The sequence below is a fragment of the Rhea americana genome, unplaced genomic scaffold (genome assembly GCF_003343005.1).
Source record: "Rhea americana isolate MKP2758 unplaced genomic scaffold, rheAme1 scaffold_265, whole genome shotgun sequence".
Classification (NCBI taxonomy): Eukaryota; Metazoa; Chordata; class Aves; order Rheiformes; family Rheidae; genus Rhea; species Rhea americana.
In genome coordinates this window covers 333,205-352,068 of record NW_028186385.1, presented here as the reverse complement: position 1 = coordinate 352,068, position 18,864 = coordinate 333,205, and the positions used below count along the sequence as shown (strand labels likewise).

The 18,864-nt window shown below is 43.8% G+C and overlaps 1 protein-coding gene across 1 annotated transcript in view; it reads right to left on the bottom strand.

The window, feature by feature from the left end:
• Nucleotides 1–7,154: 7,154 nt before the first annotated feature.
• The window catches only part of TOGARAM2 (TOG array regulator of axonemal microtubules 2), a 31,256-nt gene continuing 19,546 nt past the window's right edge, over nucleotides 7,155–18,864 (bottom strand). The window contains exons 16-20 of the mRNA XM_085307856.1: nucleotides 18,581–18,586; nucleotides 18,255–18,453; nucleotides 14,845–15,061; nucleotides 9,626–9,712; nucleotides 7,155–7,411 (exon numbers count right to left, since the gene is read on the bottom strand). Coding sequence (XP_085163982.1) covers nucleotides 7,155–7,411; nucleotides 9,626–9,712; nucleotides 14,845–15,061; nucleotides 18,255–18,453; nucleotides 18,581–18,586 — 766 coding nt within the window. The remainder of the gene's footprint in view (nucleotides 7,412–9,625; nucleotides 9,713–14,844; nucleotides 15,062–18,254; nucleotides 18,454–18,580; nucleotides 18,587–18,864) is intronic.

The following is an 18,864-nucleotide window of genomic DNA, read 5'->3' as shown; positions in this document are numbered from 1 at the left end:
CTAAGGATGCCAACAAATACGTGCCCCTCCCGAAACAGAAACTATAAAGTTGCAGACAAAACTTTACAGACTTTTGACCAGACAGAGATAGGTGTTAAGGCTGTGACCTACTGCAGAGGTAAAATCTAAACCACTGAATTCACTAGGTGCACAGCTTTTAAATACACAGCTAAGAAGTTAATCCAACAGAACAACTTTCTCCCTGTTAAACTCAGTATCAGTCTAATATCTAGTATGTCCAAAATTAAAATCTGCCAGTTCAATACCAAAAGAAAAGAAAACAACAACAAAAAAAACCTTTCCTCTACTTTAAAGGTTTCTGTCTCTCCACTTGCAAAAATTGTTAACAAGCAGATCATCACGACAGACACACGTGTATTTTCAGACTTCTGTGAATATTGAGATTTTTATCTGTTCTCTGATACCCTTGCAGATCCTTTCACCTTTACATTTTTGAGAAAATACATGCATGTACATATGTGCATGAATCATCATAACAGTTCTGGCATGCAAGTAGGTTTCCATATCACAGCTTTGTATGTGAATAACACCAGGAACAGAAAACATCAAAGATGGGTATGCTATCACATAGTGAACTATAGATGAGTAGCTAGTAAGACCAAGAATCCTGGCAGGTAGTTACCTACTCTGAGTGTCAGGCAAATTTCATATCACAGCAGTCCACGTGCCAAATTAACAACTACTGGTAATAGAGAATCTCTAAGAAGTAACATAAAGAAACCTAGAAAATATCACAGACAATTATGAAAACAGTAATAGTATATTTTTCACTTCGAAAAACTCATTACTAAGGAACTACTTATCCTGAAAACAGCCAGGAGCAAAAGAACATGTATTGCATCTTCTGAGCTCTGCTGGCCCTCCAGCAAGTCAAAGATTTCCCATTTCCAGCTCCACAGCACTCCCTTAAGAGTTCCTGTAAGAGTCAAACAGCTAGACCAAGCTTCAAAGAGAGAAAAAAAAAAAAAAAAAAAAAAAACAGAAGCACAAGGAACACAGCAACACAGCAGGCATCTAAATGCTCCAGGTTCCCTTGGCTGAACAGCAACCCTGCAGTCTCTGTACTTCCAACATGCAGTGAAAAAGCTTTCCCTAACCTCTTCAAAGATTATTTGCAAATCAGAAAAAAATAAGATAAAAAGGTGGTACTTAACTAAAGAGTGCATTAAAAACCTTTAGAGTCATTAGATGGGTTGAGTTTAGACTCCTTTCAGAAGGAAGGAGGCCAGGACTCATATGAACTTCTCTGTGCATTGGGTGATGCTTCCCAGGAACCTAGTAAGCCCGAGAAGTACAACACAACAGCACTGGTGCCGACCATCTCCTACCCACCATTTGTGGAGGACAAGCCAGTTCTGTCAAAAGATAAGCAGCACTGAAAAATAGCAAGGGTTCTGGCACATCCAGTTATCTCAAGCTTTTTTTTTTTTTTTTCCTCCAAAACTTACACGAAACTGATCCAGGACCCAAACTACATCTAAACTCAGTCTTGCAAACCAAGAGATTACCAGCATTCAGAGGCATCGYGAGGAGGACAGTACACCATCCATATCTGTTCATTAGTGTGTTTAAAGARTAAGAAATATTCCTAGTATGAAAAAGCAATGACTTTAAGGAAAGAAAAATGCTTCGAACACTGAGTGTACAGTAAGGCTTAAAAGTTTCACTGTGTTTACTCTAATGGATTAAAAATGTCTGAGGAAGTATTTTTGAGGGGGTGGGAGTTGCTGGGTTTTTGTAATAGGCAGGTCATTCCTGTAACTTTCTCCAAGGAAAGTCCTGGAAGGACACATTCACTGTGCTGCAAGAGACAACCGTATAAGCTCTCAGACTGAAACAGATTTTGTTCTCCCCTGGAACTTGCTGCCCTGCTTGGGCTTTATGCAGAGACCAGGATTAGATCTATAACTAAGCAAGTACATACAGTCACATAAAAGACTTTTTTTTCCTTCAGAAAGCCTAATTAGCGCATCACACATGCATTTTCTTCTATAACATCAGAAACTGGCAACCATACAGACCTTGCTGTTAAAATGTTATCGTTTGCACTGGGCTGCGAGGTGTTTTTCCCCAAGGCAGAGGACTAACAGCAGCTACAAATTAAAATGGATTCAAAGTAAGGATTCAAAGCAAAGACTCAAATGATTGTGAAATGGTTAAATATTCTTTTTTGTATAAAAAGGCAGAGTTGTCAGTGATAGGGTTGTCAGTGATTGCATGCTCCAACAGTCTGAGCTAAACCCAAAAGTGGTTGTTCCAGCCACACAGGAATTGTTACACTGGGATGCACTGGCCCACATCAATAAATCCTCACATAGCTGTGGGTTGAACAGTCATCCAGGCTCTTGGTATAAATAGATTCGAGAAACCCTTCTCACCTGTTGTTGGCCTCACAGTCAACTTTCCCTTGGTCAAACAAGTTACAAATGACACCATTTGAGTGCTGTTCCAGATTTTATTTATACATACATACATACATATATGCACCTTTTGAAAAACAGTGGTTTTTTTTTCCTGTTATGTATAAAATTGAGATRGACAGATATAAGCCAGAAATTACTCAGATCACAAATGCGCAAAGCCTTGGGCTTCAGGCCAAGTTTTCTTTGTTCAGGTCTACTGTGAACATGGGATATCTAGTTAGAAAACTTTATACTATGCTGTGCCCCAGACTTGTGAAAAAAATGACACCATCGTAATGTTAAATAACAAGTAGCAGCAGATGACACAAAGAAGCCCTGRCAAAAGAGGGAGGAGGACAAGAACGAGAGACTGTGAGGCAAGGATGTAGTGGCACAGATTTATCTGCCTTACTGGAACTGCACAAAGGAACAAGAGCAATCTGTTAATTTGCAAAAATACATATACATATATAATATATATATAGCTTCCTAATATAATAATAATATAGAGCAATAGAGACTCTAATATTGACACAGTTATATCAGTGTGAAAGTTGTCTCATTAGCATAACCAATTTCCCTTTTTGCACTGAAATAACTTGTACTAGTATTAAAGTGTTTGCACTGACAGAAATGCATCACAACTAAGCAGTCTACAGCCTAAAATATGATATACACTGACAGTACAAACAGGGGAGAACAAGGGTACGGATAAGTGTCTCCTTGCACAGATGTGTGCATATAGACATGTGTGTATAGGGAACCCAGCAGCAGGGAGCTACCAATCCAAACAACCTGCAGCTTTCACCCATCTCCGATGTGAACAAAACTTCCTTTTTTTCTGGTCTTAAAAGCAGCAGCCATGAAATGTGCTAATCAGATGTGAAAGTATAGGCTGCGTTGATCCAGGGCATGGCAATTAGCACAGAGAGGGCTCTGCAAGCTCCTTTGCTGCTGATAATTGCACTAAAACACTATATAGGACTTTTAAGGATAGTCAGGGGGAGTTTGTTTGCTGAATACTGTTACTGTTTTTTTTTCAGCTAAAGATATCAAGGTAGAATTACAGGCTTAAAAGTTCAGGTCAACTCTAATTTTAGCTGGAGTGGTTTTCTCACACCTGCTGATATAAAAGGCTCTATCACATATCAGGATTCAGTGCCAGCTGTTAGGGATTTGGTAGGGATGCCACCGGTTTTACTCCCATCACCAAGTCACAGAAGGGTTGAGATTGGAAGGGACCTCTGGAGATCGTCTAGTCCAAGCCCCCTGCATCATGATTTAACAAGGATGAAAACAACCACCTTGGTGCAGCCCTCCTCTCTCCACTTGAGGGAACTTTCATGGCTAGTTTCTAAGCCCACATATAACCTTAGCACAGAATAAGTTCTACCGAAATCACCTTTTTTTACACTCTATAGCCTAGTTCCAGCTGTRCAAAAGCAGTTTCCTTCAGGTGGATTCATTACATCTTTGCTCCACCTTTCCCAGCAGTATCAAGTGGCAGCATCAACATTATTTACAGCATGAGCCTTCAGTCTCAGCAACAGTGTACAGGCTCAGAAAGCAACACCATTTCTCAGGCCTTCATCACGCTCTGCTGTGCTCATCTCTACCAAGACAACTGCAGGTCAATTATGGTCGCGACGTGCTGCCCTGGAGACCTTCGGCACCRGCTCCACAGATCCCCCCTGCCAGTCCTCCACATCTTGTGCAGATGTTTTACTTTCCCCATTTTTTTTTGTATGCACTAGCATCCTTTACCACCACTCATTTACCACAACATTTCTCTCCAATACCTGCACCTATCCATCCTTTCTGGATTTTCCTCATTTCCCTTGCCCAGCCTCCCCTGCAACCCTCTCCACCTGCCTTCTTCTTTTCCATACCATCTCCATCCCAAAAGGCCACCTCTTTGGCAACAGCCACTCAGGTTGTGGGGGTACATTTTCACAAAGAGCTTGAGGCTTCAGGGTCCAGCTAACACRTTTGCACAGCACAAGCACTCTGGATCACAAACCACATCATCACACAAATACTTTGAGTTTTTGCAAGAAGAAAATGCTGACCTGAGGAAATTATGAATTTCCCTCTCCCTGCACTCTATCACAACATTTCTTACCTTCAGCAACTTCAGCAAGCAGGAGGGGACTGTGTCAGACTCAGGATCTTGAGGGTCTGGYAGGTTGCAATGCAGAGTAAACCAGTGTATGAGATTATCTTACATTTRCTCCACTGTACTGACTTCTCTTGGGGATTAGCAGTTACACTGCACTTTAAATGTAGTAATTAAATGAACTAAACTGGCCTTACAAGTGTAGCTTACAGTCTTTTTTTCTGGTGAGACTTCTGGAATAAAATTATAAGAAAAATAATTAAAAAAAAAGGAAATACAGAGATTTATACCAGAGCTAGAAAAAGGTCCAGCATTGCTCTGACAGCTGTTCATGTGTTCCAAAAACTTTAACAGCTTCTGAATAGCTTATCAYATGCACCTGGGCAAGGATATGGCAGGAGAGCTCACCTGAGCTGTATTAACCCCTACCCCATTAAAACCCCCAGGCTCTCCTGCCTTGCTGAAGGTGGAGTCACTGTGTCAGCTAAATTTGATCCTTCTGTGGTAAGATTGTCTCTCTCATGGGAAAAGCATCTCAGGTGGAAAGGGGAGGGGGAAAAAAACAATCCAGACAGGAAATAAGTACTGGCAGGCAACACTTTATTCTCTCCGACTATGTGGAACAACGTACATGAAAGCAGTGCTCCAGGCAAAGAGAGTTAAGAAACCAGTTACATATTAAATCTGCTTTGCAAGTGCTACAACTACATACACAAGAATGGGCTCTGGCAGGCTGCTTCTGATGTGCACAAAAGYCTTTTTCTCCTCAGTGCAGAAAGTTCCTGCTGCCTTCCCAAGGGCTGGAGCTAGCCAAGGAGGAAGCAAAACCAAAGAGCATTTCTTGGGCAGAGCAAAGGCAGCCTGTGCCCRGCAGCGGCTGAAGGGCTCCGGAGGCAGAAATCCACGGAGCAGCACAACTGCAAGAACAACTTCTGAGGCAGAGGAGGCAAAACCTCAAGAGATGCCACCTTTTATGAATGGACACTACTCAAGGTCTGCTTTTTAAATTCAGCCATCCTCTGGCTTGCTCAGATGTTTCACATTCAGCATTTTTGTGTACAAGTATACTCCTCTTAGCCCTGTCACTTCCACAAAAATACTGCGCACTACCAGGCCTTTCCTGGTTTTGGTTAGCTTTTAGCATCCCAAGATGCCAAACTCCAAAATATTCTGGCATTTCTCCAAGAGTTGTGGCTTCCACCAGGCCCTGGATGATCCCTGGAAATACCTGCCTTTCAGAGCAAGTCCCTGGCCTGGATCATGTGCCAGAAAATTACAAGTTCCAAGTTCTTGAAAACCCCCTGTTAACACAAAACCGGAATTCAAAAAAAAAAAAAAAAAAAAATCCCATACCCTCTCTATGCTTTCTATGCTGTACTAAAGAGACAAAGAGATCCTTTAAAAGGTGACCCAAAATGCAATGACAGTATCTGGCAAGATAGAGTCCTGTATTAGCTTTAGACATATAAAATAAATAAAGCAAATAACCTAAGACCCCCAAACCCTTGGGCTGGGCAGATCTCCCTGCATATGCCTTGGCCTCCTGACTTCAGACAAGACCTTCRTACCTGCTAAGAGCCTGTCATCCTTTTCTTAACTCTGCTTCCACGGGCCCAGCATGCCTTGTGCCTTTCTGTTTTCTGTCCCTTCTCCCTGCACTTCCACTGAGTGGTGGTGAACTAGCACGTCCCATCACAAAATTACAGGATGGCTGAGGTTGGAAGGGACCTCTGGAGATCATCTAGTCCAAACCCCCTGCTCAGGAAGGGTCACCTAGAGCACATCACACAGGATCACATCCAAGCGAGTTTTGAGTATCTCCAGAGCAGGAGACTCCACCACCTCTCTGAGCAACCTCTTTCAGTGATCTATCACCCTCACAGTGAAGAAATTCTTCCTCTTCCTTGCTCCTCTTCCTGAATCTCACTTTCAGAAATGTTTTTTTGGTCCACAAACAAAGCAAACCATTCCCTTTCCCCAGGACAGAAATAAAAACATTGAGAATATATATATATACACACACATAAAACACATTATATAAAATGTAATTATATATATATAATTATATATGTAATATAATGTAATTATATATATAAATTACACTTTTGCCCACGGTTTACTTCTCCCCAGCCCCCATATGATGCACGCAGGGCACACGCAGGGCTGCAGCCCCTTGACCCTGCCACCAGAGACGTGTAAAGCCCCCGCTGGCCCATATGGGCAAACGGAGCCAGCTGCGCTCCCTCGCCTAACCCTGCGCTCATCCCAGGGCGCCTCGTCTCTCCCGCTCTGCTCCCGGAGCCAAGCCAGCTGCCCCTCCGGCTCCAGCATTTCCCAGGCCAGTCTCTCGCTGCCTAGTTATGCACGTACACTCATCTCTTACTCCTTAAGCATATATACAAATATGTTATTTTCTTTTTTACAGTTACAAATGGCATTTACACACAATTTTTTTAATTGTGCCTACATAAGCTCCTTGGGAGACATGAGCGCAAGAAATAAAAACTTTGAAAAATACATTTGGGGTTTCTTTAAGCCTATTTCGACATACGCTGTTTATACCCGGAGCTACGACGCCCCGTCCGCCCTGCCCACGCGACCTCCCTCTTCGCCCTTCACCGGAGATGCAGCTCCAAGACGTCGCGGAGGCTTCTGGCCACGTGCGGGGGCTGCCCGGCGGCGCGCTCGGCCAGGCCGGCGCCCATCTCGGCGTGCAGGCTGCCGGCCAGCCGGGCGACGGCGCTGCGGACGTTCCCGCCGCGGCCGGGCAGGACCCCGTTGCCGATCATGCCGCCCAGGAGGTGCCAGAGGACGGGCAGGGCGTAGCGCTCGACCGCCGGCCGCCTCCGCCGCGACACGGACGCCACCAGCACTGCCGGCCGGAGACACAAGCATCTTAGGAGGCTTGGTACGGACAAGCACCTACCTTCGTTTGGGGGGTCTGCAAAGCATTTCCCAGCTCACTGCCACCTGGGGTGCCAGCGGGATCCCCCAATTATCCCAATCCCCCAACTGCCCCATTATCTCGGCACCGGCAGCAGCGCTTGTCCTCCGCCGAACGGAAGGGCTGACCCCCGAGGACCTCAGCTTCCCCCGATCAGAGGCTTCGCACCCACCAGGGCAGACCCACCGACGTGAACCACGCACGCCGTGTGAACTGTTTCATTAACTACTTCTGTACGACAAATGACAAATAACGTCAAATCTCTATTTATTTCCATTAGGAGGTCATCTCAACTAGCTGCAGGAAGTTTTGAAATGCCCCTTAAAAGTATAATTGAAAAATTTCTCACAAAAAGAGTGATCACGTTTTTGTGACCTTTGAGGAAAAAATGCCACAAGTCTCATCTGGCAGGTCCCTTTGCTGAGTGGCACACTGCAAATGGCAATATTATACCACATTTCAAAACCCCAGCCCACAAAAGAGATGTGATGCTTGACAGTCTTATTAGAAACATCAGTGACTGACWGATGTCTTTGGCAGAACCACCTAATTTGAGATTTTTATCATATTTGTGGCTTCTAATAGACATCCTGAAGTTTGAAACAGCTGTTCAAGATAACAATTACCCAGCTCCTATGCCACCGTATCTGAGCATCTCAACCTTAACGACATTTATRCTCATAATATTCCCAGCCATAGGGGAAGAGATAGAAGGTGTTATAAAGGGGGCTGAAATTTAACTAAGAGCAAGTGTCCCCTCACATTCTCTCCGAGATCTGCTCTCAGACCGTGYTCTGAGCTGAACAGGTAACTATATTAAATGTAAACAGAAATTYACTGCCAACAAGCTCCTTGCGTGGTAGTTTTTGCTGAGAGATCGAGATCTGAGACAGTCTGGAGGCAGAGTTCTTATTTTCCGTTTGGTGGAAGTGTTATGTGGTAAGCATATATTACTCTGTAGTGGAAGGACCTTCATTTTCACTACCCTGTTAATCTAGCATCAGTTATCAACATTTAAACAGCCACTGAAAGCACATAAAACAAGGCAGCAAAGGTTTATGGTCCCTATTTTAAAATGGAAGTTAATTTGAGTTTTAATGCTATTAAACACAGTGGTCACTATGGAGTTTGGAAGAGAAAGAGCTGTCTGTTCCCGTTAAATCCCAGAGAGAACATCTGCTCTCGCTAAAGTGGTCCCAATTTATGTTCAAATGCTTTATTGGAAAGAAAGAGATTAAAATAACTGTAAAATTAAATTCTACATTCATGCAGATTTACTTTATTCAATTTATCTTTAAAGGCCTTTTTACGTTCACCATGGCTAAACATGCCCTTTTGAGCTGCATAATGAAGAAGCAAATTGTATTAAACCTTGGATTAAAAGATGCTGGCCTAATTAGCAGTGGATTTAAACCTAATTAAAGCAAGGCTATAAATAGTCTTTAGTCTATATTGAGATTATCATTTTTTTCCGTTCCTTGGCTGTACATAACAAGCTACTATTATAAATCAATTATAAGCTGCATTTTTAGTGTGTAGGACAGTACTGCTATAGAAATAGACTGTATTTTAGACCATGCTGAAATAATCAGAGTGCAATGTCTTACCTGCATTGCAGGCAAGGAACCTGAACGGCCAGGACTGGACTGTCTGTTTCTGCCCCTCTCCCCCCAGATCCTGCCTTGCACACTACCCTTGCCCATTCTGCTTGTGCACAGGCTCTGCCTCCRCTACGACTCTCCAGGCTCTGCAGCCCTCAGCCTCAAAAAGCTCCCAACAAGAAAGCAACATTTCTCCTCCAGGAACGCCTGCGCCCTGAGGATGGAACAACCTGACCCTCAGAAACACCAGTTATCATGAATTTTTCTATAGGATGGCCACTTGCTTTAGAAAAGGGAACTCTTAGAGATGCCCTTGACTTCTGCCGTCCGGCCAGGTGGGGAGGCAGTGAGGGTATTTTTAGAGCCTCTTTCCCGGGAGGCAGGTCCCGAGTGGTCCCACCGGCAGCTCCGCACCAGCCCAGGACCGCCTGCGTCTTGGTGAGCTCTGCACTGCCCACTCAGAGACATTTCCTCAAAACGTTTGTCATTTCCTAAGAGTCTTTTTGATCTAAAAGCTCAGAGGAGCTGAAGCAGGTGATACCTGACAGCCGGTCGGTGACATCCTGCATGGCTCGGCCACTGAGGAAACGCACTCGGTTGGCAAACGCTTGCAGCAGTAATACATTATCTGAAAGAGAAGATTTATTTCTGCTCACTTTTCTGAGTTTATAAGCAAACAAAAGGGTGGAGGTAATTAGATTTTTTTAAAAAAAAAAAAGAGCGAATTTTGGCCAACTTCAGAGTTCTTATATTTCTTCTTTGTTTAAAACTTTCTTGTGAGGACTCTAAATTCAGAAAAAATCTTCGCATTTCATAGCTGTAAATACAAAATCAACTACAGCACAAAGAGCTGTGTTACATATTTCACACTTAGATCTTCAAAATTTAAATCACTTTTAAGTATTGCATAGGATTTGCATGCCAGAGTTTTGCAGAGGTGAATTTTCCCCATCTCTAAGAAAAAGGTGAGACAACTCAAAAGTCCACACATCAATATTCGTACTTTACAAATGCAATACCAGTTTATCCTTAAGTTACCTGCTGGGATCTGTGGACCAGACTTGCAATTCCTCTTACTCATGAGACTTACCAGCTCAGCACCAACACCACCTGCTCTCAGAGACACTCCTAACATCTCTGAAGTTAAATCTTGGCAGAGGTGTGAAACTACCTGGCTTCCCAACACTCGCTTGCCATATACGTTTTAAGTTTTCCTATGCTGCCTGCTGCTGATTTGGGGTCTTGCTATAGTTTATAAACTGTAGCCCAGATTGGCCGGCAGCACTCCAATCTCATCGTTTTGATAAGGCACGCAGAGCTTTTCGGAGAGGCTGGAGCACGGGARGGCTGTGCTGGGATACACCGCGGTGTCACCAGCAGTGGTGCTGATAGAACAGGCAGCCAGCTTCCTTATGAATCACCACGGAGCCAAATCCCAACGTGGTTGTAAGTAGCACTGTGCTGTTAAGTGCTCCTTTTTGCGAGAGATATAAAAGGGAAGTCCCTAATGATTATTTCACAAGCATGCATAAAGAATTGATCCTGCTATCCTAATTAAGTTTCTGCTTTGGTAATTACAGTCTTCTCCTTCACCTTTTCATTTCCCTTTTTGCCTCTCTCTCTTGCAATATTGACAGATGCTATTACACGTATGCTGTTCCCCTCTGGAGAGTTATCTTACAGCTGCTGCTTTGAAAAAACTGCCCCAGGATCTGGAGCTGCTGTAGTAGCACAAAATGTTAATTAATTATTAATATCAGTAGCTACAAGGATTTTCATGGGATTTTTTTTTTAAGGAAGCTAACAAATTTAACAAATTTACTCGACCATTACTTCAGCTGCCTAGAGATACCTAAAGACAGAACAGCTTTAAATGCTTGTTATAAAATGGGCACGGGCAGTATGGCTTTACTTTTCTGCACGGCACATTAGATGGACCTACTGGCTATGGGACAAGCAGCCTAGCATTTGCAATACAAACAAAAGAAGGATCTGCTCCTCTGCACTCTCATCCTGTTTCCAGCACTCTAGCATCAGCCACCACACGAGGGAGGTTTCTCTTCTCCTTCCATGGAGGACTGGTTCCTCTGGGAATGACATGGGCTGCTGGCCTGGCTCCAGACCCGTGTCAAGCAATGGCCATTTAAAGGAAATTTCTTTCATGACAGAGGACATGCCATTTTATGAAAGGGTTGAGATGGATGTCAAAGAAGAACAGATGCCCACCCCAGTCCAATTTGCAATAAAGCTTGATTTTCCTCATCTATAAGGTGGCTCCCTCCAGCTGGGAGAGCACAGCTGTCAAAATGCAGAGGTGACAGTGCCGTGCATGGCCTCCAGCAAGAACCTGGGGACTTCCAGTGTAATGTCTGGGCTAAGCTAAATAAATGATTCAGGTACTGTCAGAAGCAATTCAGTTTGTTTGTAGATGGAATTTGAATCTCGGGGATGATAATCTTACATAGGGCAATCAAGCAATTTTATAAGCAGCCTGCATTGCTGTATGGATCACTAAAAGGGACAGGGAAGGAAATCTCACCTAAAATTCAGAATTTGAGGCATGTCAATACTTAACCTCTYGGAGCAACGTCTGCTCTTAGCTGCAAGATGCACAGAGGAGCAATAGGGCAAGACACTGAACTCCCTCAATTTCTCTGAGCTTGGAGCGCTGTGCAATCTTTTTGAGGGTTCTGGTGCCAGTCACTTGCCACATGACTTGAAATTGTAAAGGTAGGCAATTTTAAAGCATGGGGAAAGACTGATGAGAGGCATTTTGCCAGTACAGCCTTCCTCCCTCCATTAAAGACCTAAATCTTGAATTTTGAAGTATCTGTGATTCRGTTGCCTATTGTAATTTTTGCAAATGTCTATAAAAATTAGAAGAATAAAGAAAAACCCTCAAACTTATTAGCTTGAACCTATCTCCAAATGAAGTCCATGTGAACAAAGGCAGATGTGCCTTGCTCCTGTTCTGACATCTGACAATACTGAAGATTTATGGTGATCTCTTAGCTCAGAGGTGGGGAGGGAGAGGCGGCAGAAGCTCCAGGTGACAACATTTGAGTCTGACACAAAACCCCTAAGGAAGCTGGTTGCCACATCCTCTGTTAGCCAGATGTGGCTGCTTTTCCCCAAACAGGAGTCACAGAAAAGGGGTCAATGCCAAACATGGGACAGGTCTCACACAGTTCTCCACACTCGTCAGGCAGGAACAACACAATACTTGAGATAGAAAAAGGCAAAAGTCAGCAAATGCGGGTTTGCAAAGAAACCGATGTGGAAAGAGTTAATAATTCCCCTTTAAGATCTGCCTCTTCAACACTAAGTATTTCAGGCATATTCACCGASTGCGGCATTTTCACAGCTGACATAAATCTGTGTGGCAAGGGAATTTACAGCAGATCTTGGCTATGTATTATTGGCTATAGCAACCTCACCCCATACAGAACAACATTTGGAACAAGCCATCATTTACAGCTGGATTTATACCTGTTTGTTCTAGAGAAATGAACTTGGCAAATATAAATTCCCATTAAAAAAAAAAAGGAGACAAAAAAAGAAAAGTGGAAAGCAAATGAGACCAGCTAACACGCACAATGCAGAGTCTTCTAGGAAGCTGCTCTGCAAAAGCTCTGATGGGCCTACTTCCCTTCACATCAGCATCAAAGCAACTCATTTGGGAAGTCATACTAGGCCTAAACAACCTTCAAAAATCCCTTTGTCCCTGAATTCTAGCAAAGTTGTACATCAGGATTTATTGTTCAGCTCCTTCTGTACCAAAGCTGATGAGCAGCACAGAGCCAAAGGCTTCTGCGACTTTGAGAAAATAGAGGTACAGATGCAAACTTGTCTAGAAAGTGGTGCATAAGGACTTCACCATCACAGGTGCTGGTGACCTGTCTCACCAGTTACAAGCAGTAGAAATTCAGTCTGTAGATCACTTAAGTGATCTGCAAATTTGGCGTCAGCCCAAGRACTCAAGAACATTATGTGGAACCTGCTCTTCTGCTTACCTTTATTTTAATCAGTGTAAAAAACGCATCTGCAGCACACTTATTGATGGTACCCSCTGTCCAAAACCAAACTCCTTGCACAAATGCACCCATATCAGCTCTCACCTCACATTTCAATAGAAGACCTCTGAGCTGCAGTAAATATCAGATGGAGAGCCCTGGAGACTAAAAACCTGCTCACAGCTACAGCAATGACGGTGGTAGCACAAATATTGCAAATCTACGTCTTGATCCACACCAGAAGAACATGAGGGAAATTCGRGCCAGGATTCATCTCACCTAACCTTAAATGCTTCACTGAAGTTATTCAGTTAACAGCCACTGCAGTCACTGAGAAGATGTATGGACCTCCAGCAGGCAATTCAGAGCAGGCTCAGTCTCCCTCCCTAATGGGGAAAATGCTTGCAAAAAGGAAAACCAGGCAATGCGAACACCTCTCCATTAATCCCTGTGAATCCAGCTCCCTAAAATCAAGTGTGCAAGGTTAACCTATGAGTCACAGAGAGCAAGGCTTATTACAGACTTGGGGCTGGTTTTGAACTGTGTGTCCTGGCTGGAACAAATCCTATCACCCCCTTCCCAGCTTTGAGAGCCATCCAGTTTGCTGTCCTTGTGYGCACTGCTGTGAATCATTCATATCAACTATACAACTGAGCTGAGRAGGRGGAAAAAAAGAACTAAAAAGAAATGTTAGTGTAATCCCACCCTTTTATTTCTTCTTTTGTGCTTCACTCATGTTTTGGTTACTGATCCCAAATTAGGCAAACTGAAACTTGTGGCAGGTGAGAAGAAGTGAGGACTTGATATCAGGACAGTGTATCCATATGCTTATAAAGAAATACATACGACCAGCACATCTGCAATCATTTTCAAGAGCRGATCAGAAGGGAATGGTTCTAAACACACTGACCAAAAACAGATTGTTAAAAGTTGATTTGATGAACTGAGAGATYGGTTCACACTTTTGTAGTATTATCCATGAAGGTACATTCCACTCTATTTGCTAATCCACGTCAGGCAAACACACAGCTTGCAGATGGTGCAAGGGTTGGACTGGCAGTGTGTGCCACAGAGTGGGCAGGAGCGAGGCTGAGGATCACCAAGAGCTCCAGGCCACCCTTCCAGGTTTCACAGGACATGTTGCCCACCACACAGCAGGCCAGGTGTTCCAGGACACAGGACAGATCAGGACCTCACTTCCTCCCTACTGCAGTTAAATTTTTGACATTGCTGGGCACACTGGTAGCCCCACGTTTGAGCACCCAGAGAAGGCTGGCTCCTTACCCTTGTGTGGGAGGGAAGCCAGCACACATAGAGAGCTCGAGGCTGACCATACAGGAAGCGTTTCATACTTCATCTGATCTTTGTTGTGATCTCTCACAGCACAATATCAAGTTACATTCAAAGTCTCAATTTCCAAATCAGTCTTCAAAGGGATATTGTTACCTGGGCACACTCTTCTGGCGGGAGCTTAGTATAATCCTTATCATGTCCTCTTTATTGAATTAATAATCAGACATATGACCTCAATGATAAGCAATATCCATTTAGCTGCAATCATAACATGATACAACAGATGAAGACAGAGAGAATTCAGATAGGGCTTAATAAACACCTTGCAGCAGCTGGATTTTTTAAAAAAAAAAAAAAAACAGATACCAACAGATCAAGTGTTAATTGGACTCTGATAGAGAAACCACAATTAAGGATAGTGTATGTATAGGGTACCGAGGCAGGTCAGCCTTACCCAGGTGTGCAATGGATGCATCCAGCACCTTCACAGCTGCTGCATAAATCCCTGCRTTCTTAGAGTTCAGGTTGTCGGTGACTGCTGCTACTACAGGGACCAGCACCGGGTGCAAGCCATCCCCAAGGAGGGGGATCATGGCATCAAGGGACTCAAGCGCCTGCTGGTTCACTTTCTTGTTGGAATCCTGAAGTCTCAGGACAAAAACATCAAAAATCTGTTAAGAAAATAAATGACATGAAAGCTGGATTACAGTGGCTTTGTTTTGAGAAAGGGTGTGGAAACAGAAGATCCTAGCAATGCGAAAGATGAATATAATCCTTTCTGACAGGCCAGTGCTTACTAGTGCAATCTTACTGTTTTTCCATGGGCTACTCACAAGARCAGTTGCACAACCTCACATAGTTTAAAAGCTTTTCTTATTTTAGTAGGAGATTAGAATGAACACAGTTCATATGGAGATTTACAGTATCATAGAATGATTGAGGTTGGAAAGAACCTCTGGAAATCATCTAGTTCAACTGCCCTGCTCAAGCAGGGTCACCTGGAGCGTGTTGCACAGGATTGTGTTCAGGCAGGTTTTGAATATCTCCACATACACATACCTCTCTGGCAAGCTGTTTCAGTGCTCTGTCACCCTAACAGTAAAGTTATYCCTCATATTCAGACAGAACTTCCTGTGTTTCAGTTTGTGCCTGTCGTTTCTTGTCCTCCCAGTTTCGCATCATCAGCAAACTTGCTGAGGATGCACACTATCCCTTCATCCAGGCAKCTTATGAATAAATTAAACAAGATTGGACCCAGTACTGACCTCTGGGGGACACCACTAGCTACAGACCTCCAACTGGACTCCACACCACTGATGATGACCCTCTGAGCTCTGCCACTCAGCCACTTCTCAATCCACCTCACTGTCCACTCATCTAATCCACACTTCCTGAGCTTACCTAGGAGGAGATTATGGGAGACAATGTCAAAAGCCTTGCTGAAGTCAAGGTAGACATCATCCACTAYTCTCCCCTCATCTACCCAGCCAGTCATGCCATCATAGAAAGCTATCAGGTTGGTTAAGCAGGATTTCCCCTTGGTGAATCCATGCTGACTACTCCTGATCATCATCTTTTCCTCCACATGATTAGAGATGACATCCAGGATCAGCTCTTGCATCACCTTTCCAGGGATGGAGGTGAGGCTCACTGGCCTATAGTTGCCTGGGTCCTCCTTCTTGTCCTTTYTGAAGACTAGAGTGATATTAGCTTTCTTCCAGTCCTCAGGTACCTCTCCTGTTCTCCATGACCTGTCAAAGATGATGGAGAGTAGCCTAGCAATAACATCTGCCAGCACCACTCATGGATGCATCCCATTCAGYGCTCATGGATTTAGAGGTGTCAGGTTTGCCTAAAGGATCTCTAACCTGGTCCTCCTGGACCAAAGGAAAGTCTTCCTTTCTCCAGACTCTCTCTTGTCTTCAGGCTCCGGGATTCCTGAGGGCTGCCCTTAGCAGTAAAGACTGAAGCAAAGAAGGCATTCAGTAATTCTGCCTTCTCTGTATCCCTTTTCACAGGGCCCCCACCCCATTCAGCAGCAGACCCACATTTTCTCTAGTCTTCCTCTTGCTACTGATGTATTTGAAGAAGCCCTTCTTGTTGTCCTTGACATCCCTTGTCAGATTTAATTCCAAATGGGCCTTAGCCTTCCTCGTTGCATCGCTGCATACTCAGACAACATTCCTATATTCCTCCCAAGTAGCCTGTCCCTTCTTCCACTTCCTGTATACTTCCTTATTCTGTTTGCATTTTGCCAGGAGCTCCTTGCTCACCCATGCAGGTCTCCTGCCCTTTTCGCTTGACTTCTTACTCCTAGCGATGCACCAATCTTCAGCTTGGTGGAAAGGATGCTCAAATATTAGCCAGCACTCCCAGACCCCACTGTCTTYTAGGGCCCTAACCCATGAGATTTCTCCAGGTGGTTCCCTGAAGAGGCCAAAGTTTGATCTCCTGAAGTCYAGGCTTGTGGTCCTACTTATTTCCCTACTTCCTCCACACAGGATCCTGAACTCTGCCATTTCATGATCACTGCAGCCAAGGCTGCCCCAACCTTCACTTCTCCARCCAGTCCTTCTTTGGGTGTTATTACAAGGTCCAGCAGCACAACTCTCCTCGTTGGCTCCTCCACTATCTGTGTCTAGAAGTTATCATCAATGCTCTGCAGGAACGTCTTGGACTCTTTGTGCTCAGCTGTGTTGTTTTTCCAGCAGATATCAGGATGGTTGAAGCCTATCATGAGAACCAGGGTCTGTGATCATGTGTCTACTTCCAGCTGTCTGTAGAAGGCCTCATCAACCTCCTTTTCCTRATAAGGTGGCCYGTAGTAGACATCCACAACAATGTCGTCATCCCCCCCTCTGTTAGCCTGCCCTTTAATCCTTACCTATAAGCTCTTGACTCGCTCTTCCTCCACCCCTAGGCAGAGYTCAGAACATTTCAGTTGATTCTTTTTATCTATAAAATCAACCCTATCTTAACAATGCAAAAAATCTTTTCGTATAGAGATATGAAGACAGTTATTTGATATTCCCATTTTTCCATAAAATTTTATCAAGGACTGAGGGTAGTTATGGTTTTGCCAAGACTGGAGCTGGATGAGATTCAAGTTTTGTTTTATCTGTCTGTCCTAGAACCTAGGGTTGGTGACATTCAGGGCTCTGATGAGTTCTTCAGGATCCAGATAATTTTTCTAGTTAACAGTTAGACTTCAAGTTTAATGTGCTGTGCCAGTCCTCCTTAGAGCAGGTTCAGTCCCACAACAGCCACATTCTGGGGCAACATTTTCTGGAAAAGGGAAAAAAAAGCAGCTGCTTGGAGAAGAAGGAAAAGATCCTTCTCTAGCAGTTCTCCTCTTTCTTCCAAAGAGCAGAACCAAGAAGGATAAGAGTAGTCTTTCCCAAGCAGGGAAGTCATAAGGAGGGAAGTGAGTAGGCTGGATTTCACCTTCACAATACAACATAAAGTTCTCATGGGCATCCTGTGGAAAAAAAAAGTTATTAACCCAGCCTGATATTTCTCTCTCCCATCCCAACCTATTCTTCTTCTGGAAAGTAACTGACAGCTTTGGATGACTGAATTTCCTTTCTTTTCACTTACCTAAGCATAAGAGAGCAGAAGCCAACAGCAACAGTAAATTGAAACATCATATTGTGAACAGCACTGATAGACACCTGCCAGAGAAATACATCTGGACTGGAATTACTTGCATTGAAGCCTGGAGTTGAATTAAATTATTCTGAATATGAAAGGACCAGTCAGTCCAAAATGACAGGTGTGCAGTCCCAAGACACATGCAGTTAAGTTTACCAGGACAGGCTTGGGAAGAGAACAAAGGGAAAAGAAGAATAGAGATGCCTTAGATACCTGGACAATGTTTGCCAAGACGAGCTGGGGGTTGTTTTTGCAGTGATCTAGGAGGAGCACAACTCCTTCCATTCGTGTCTGAAACTCCTTCGCTGTCAAGAGTTTGTTAAGCTCTTTGAGTTGTTCAGTCTCTTCCACAGTGCGAAGTGACGTACGCCRGGCTATCTGACGGGGTAAGGCAAGGACATCAGAGCTGGACCTTAAATTGGAAAATAAAAACTAGGTAAGACTTTTGGTGATAATATCTTCAGTTAACAGCAAGAAAAGCATCTCAAGGAGACTTCCTAATGACGTGATTTCAGCTAGTTCCTCATCTGAAAAGTGACTTTGATCTCATGACAACCATTACAAGAGGCAACCTCCAAGTAATCATTCCTGCTTACTTAGGAAAACAGACACTGCAGATGGGATTTATCTCACTTATCTTCAGACGTCTTCCAGGTACTCATCTACCATCCCTTTGTGGGGAAAAACAGAAACTGCTTCAAAGCTGAAATGTCTCAAGGGATCTTAAGGGAGGTGTCTATATTATAAGGAAATAAACTGCCTTGGAGAAGTGCCTCTGTCATGGGCAAGAGGAATCTGGATAAAGCACTCAGGTGCACCTAAA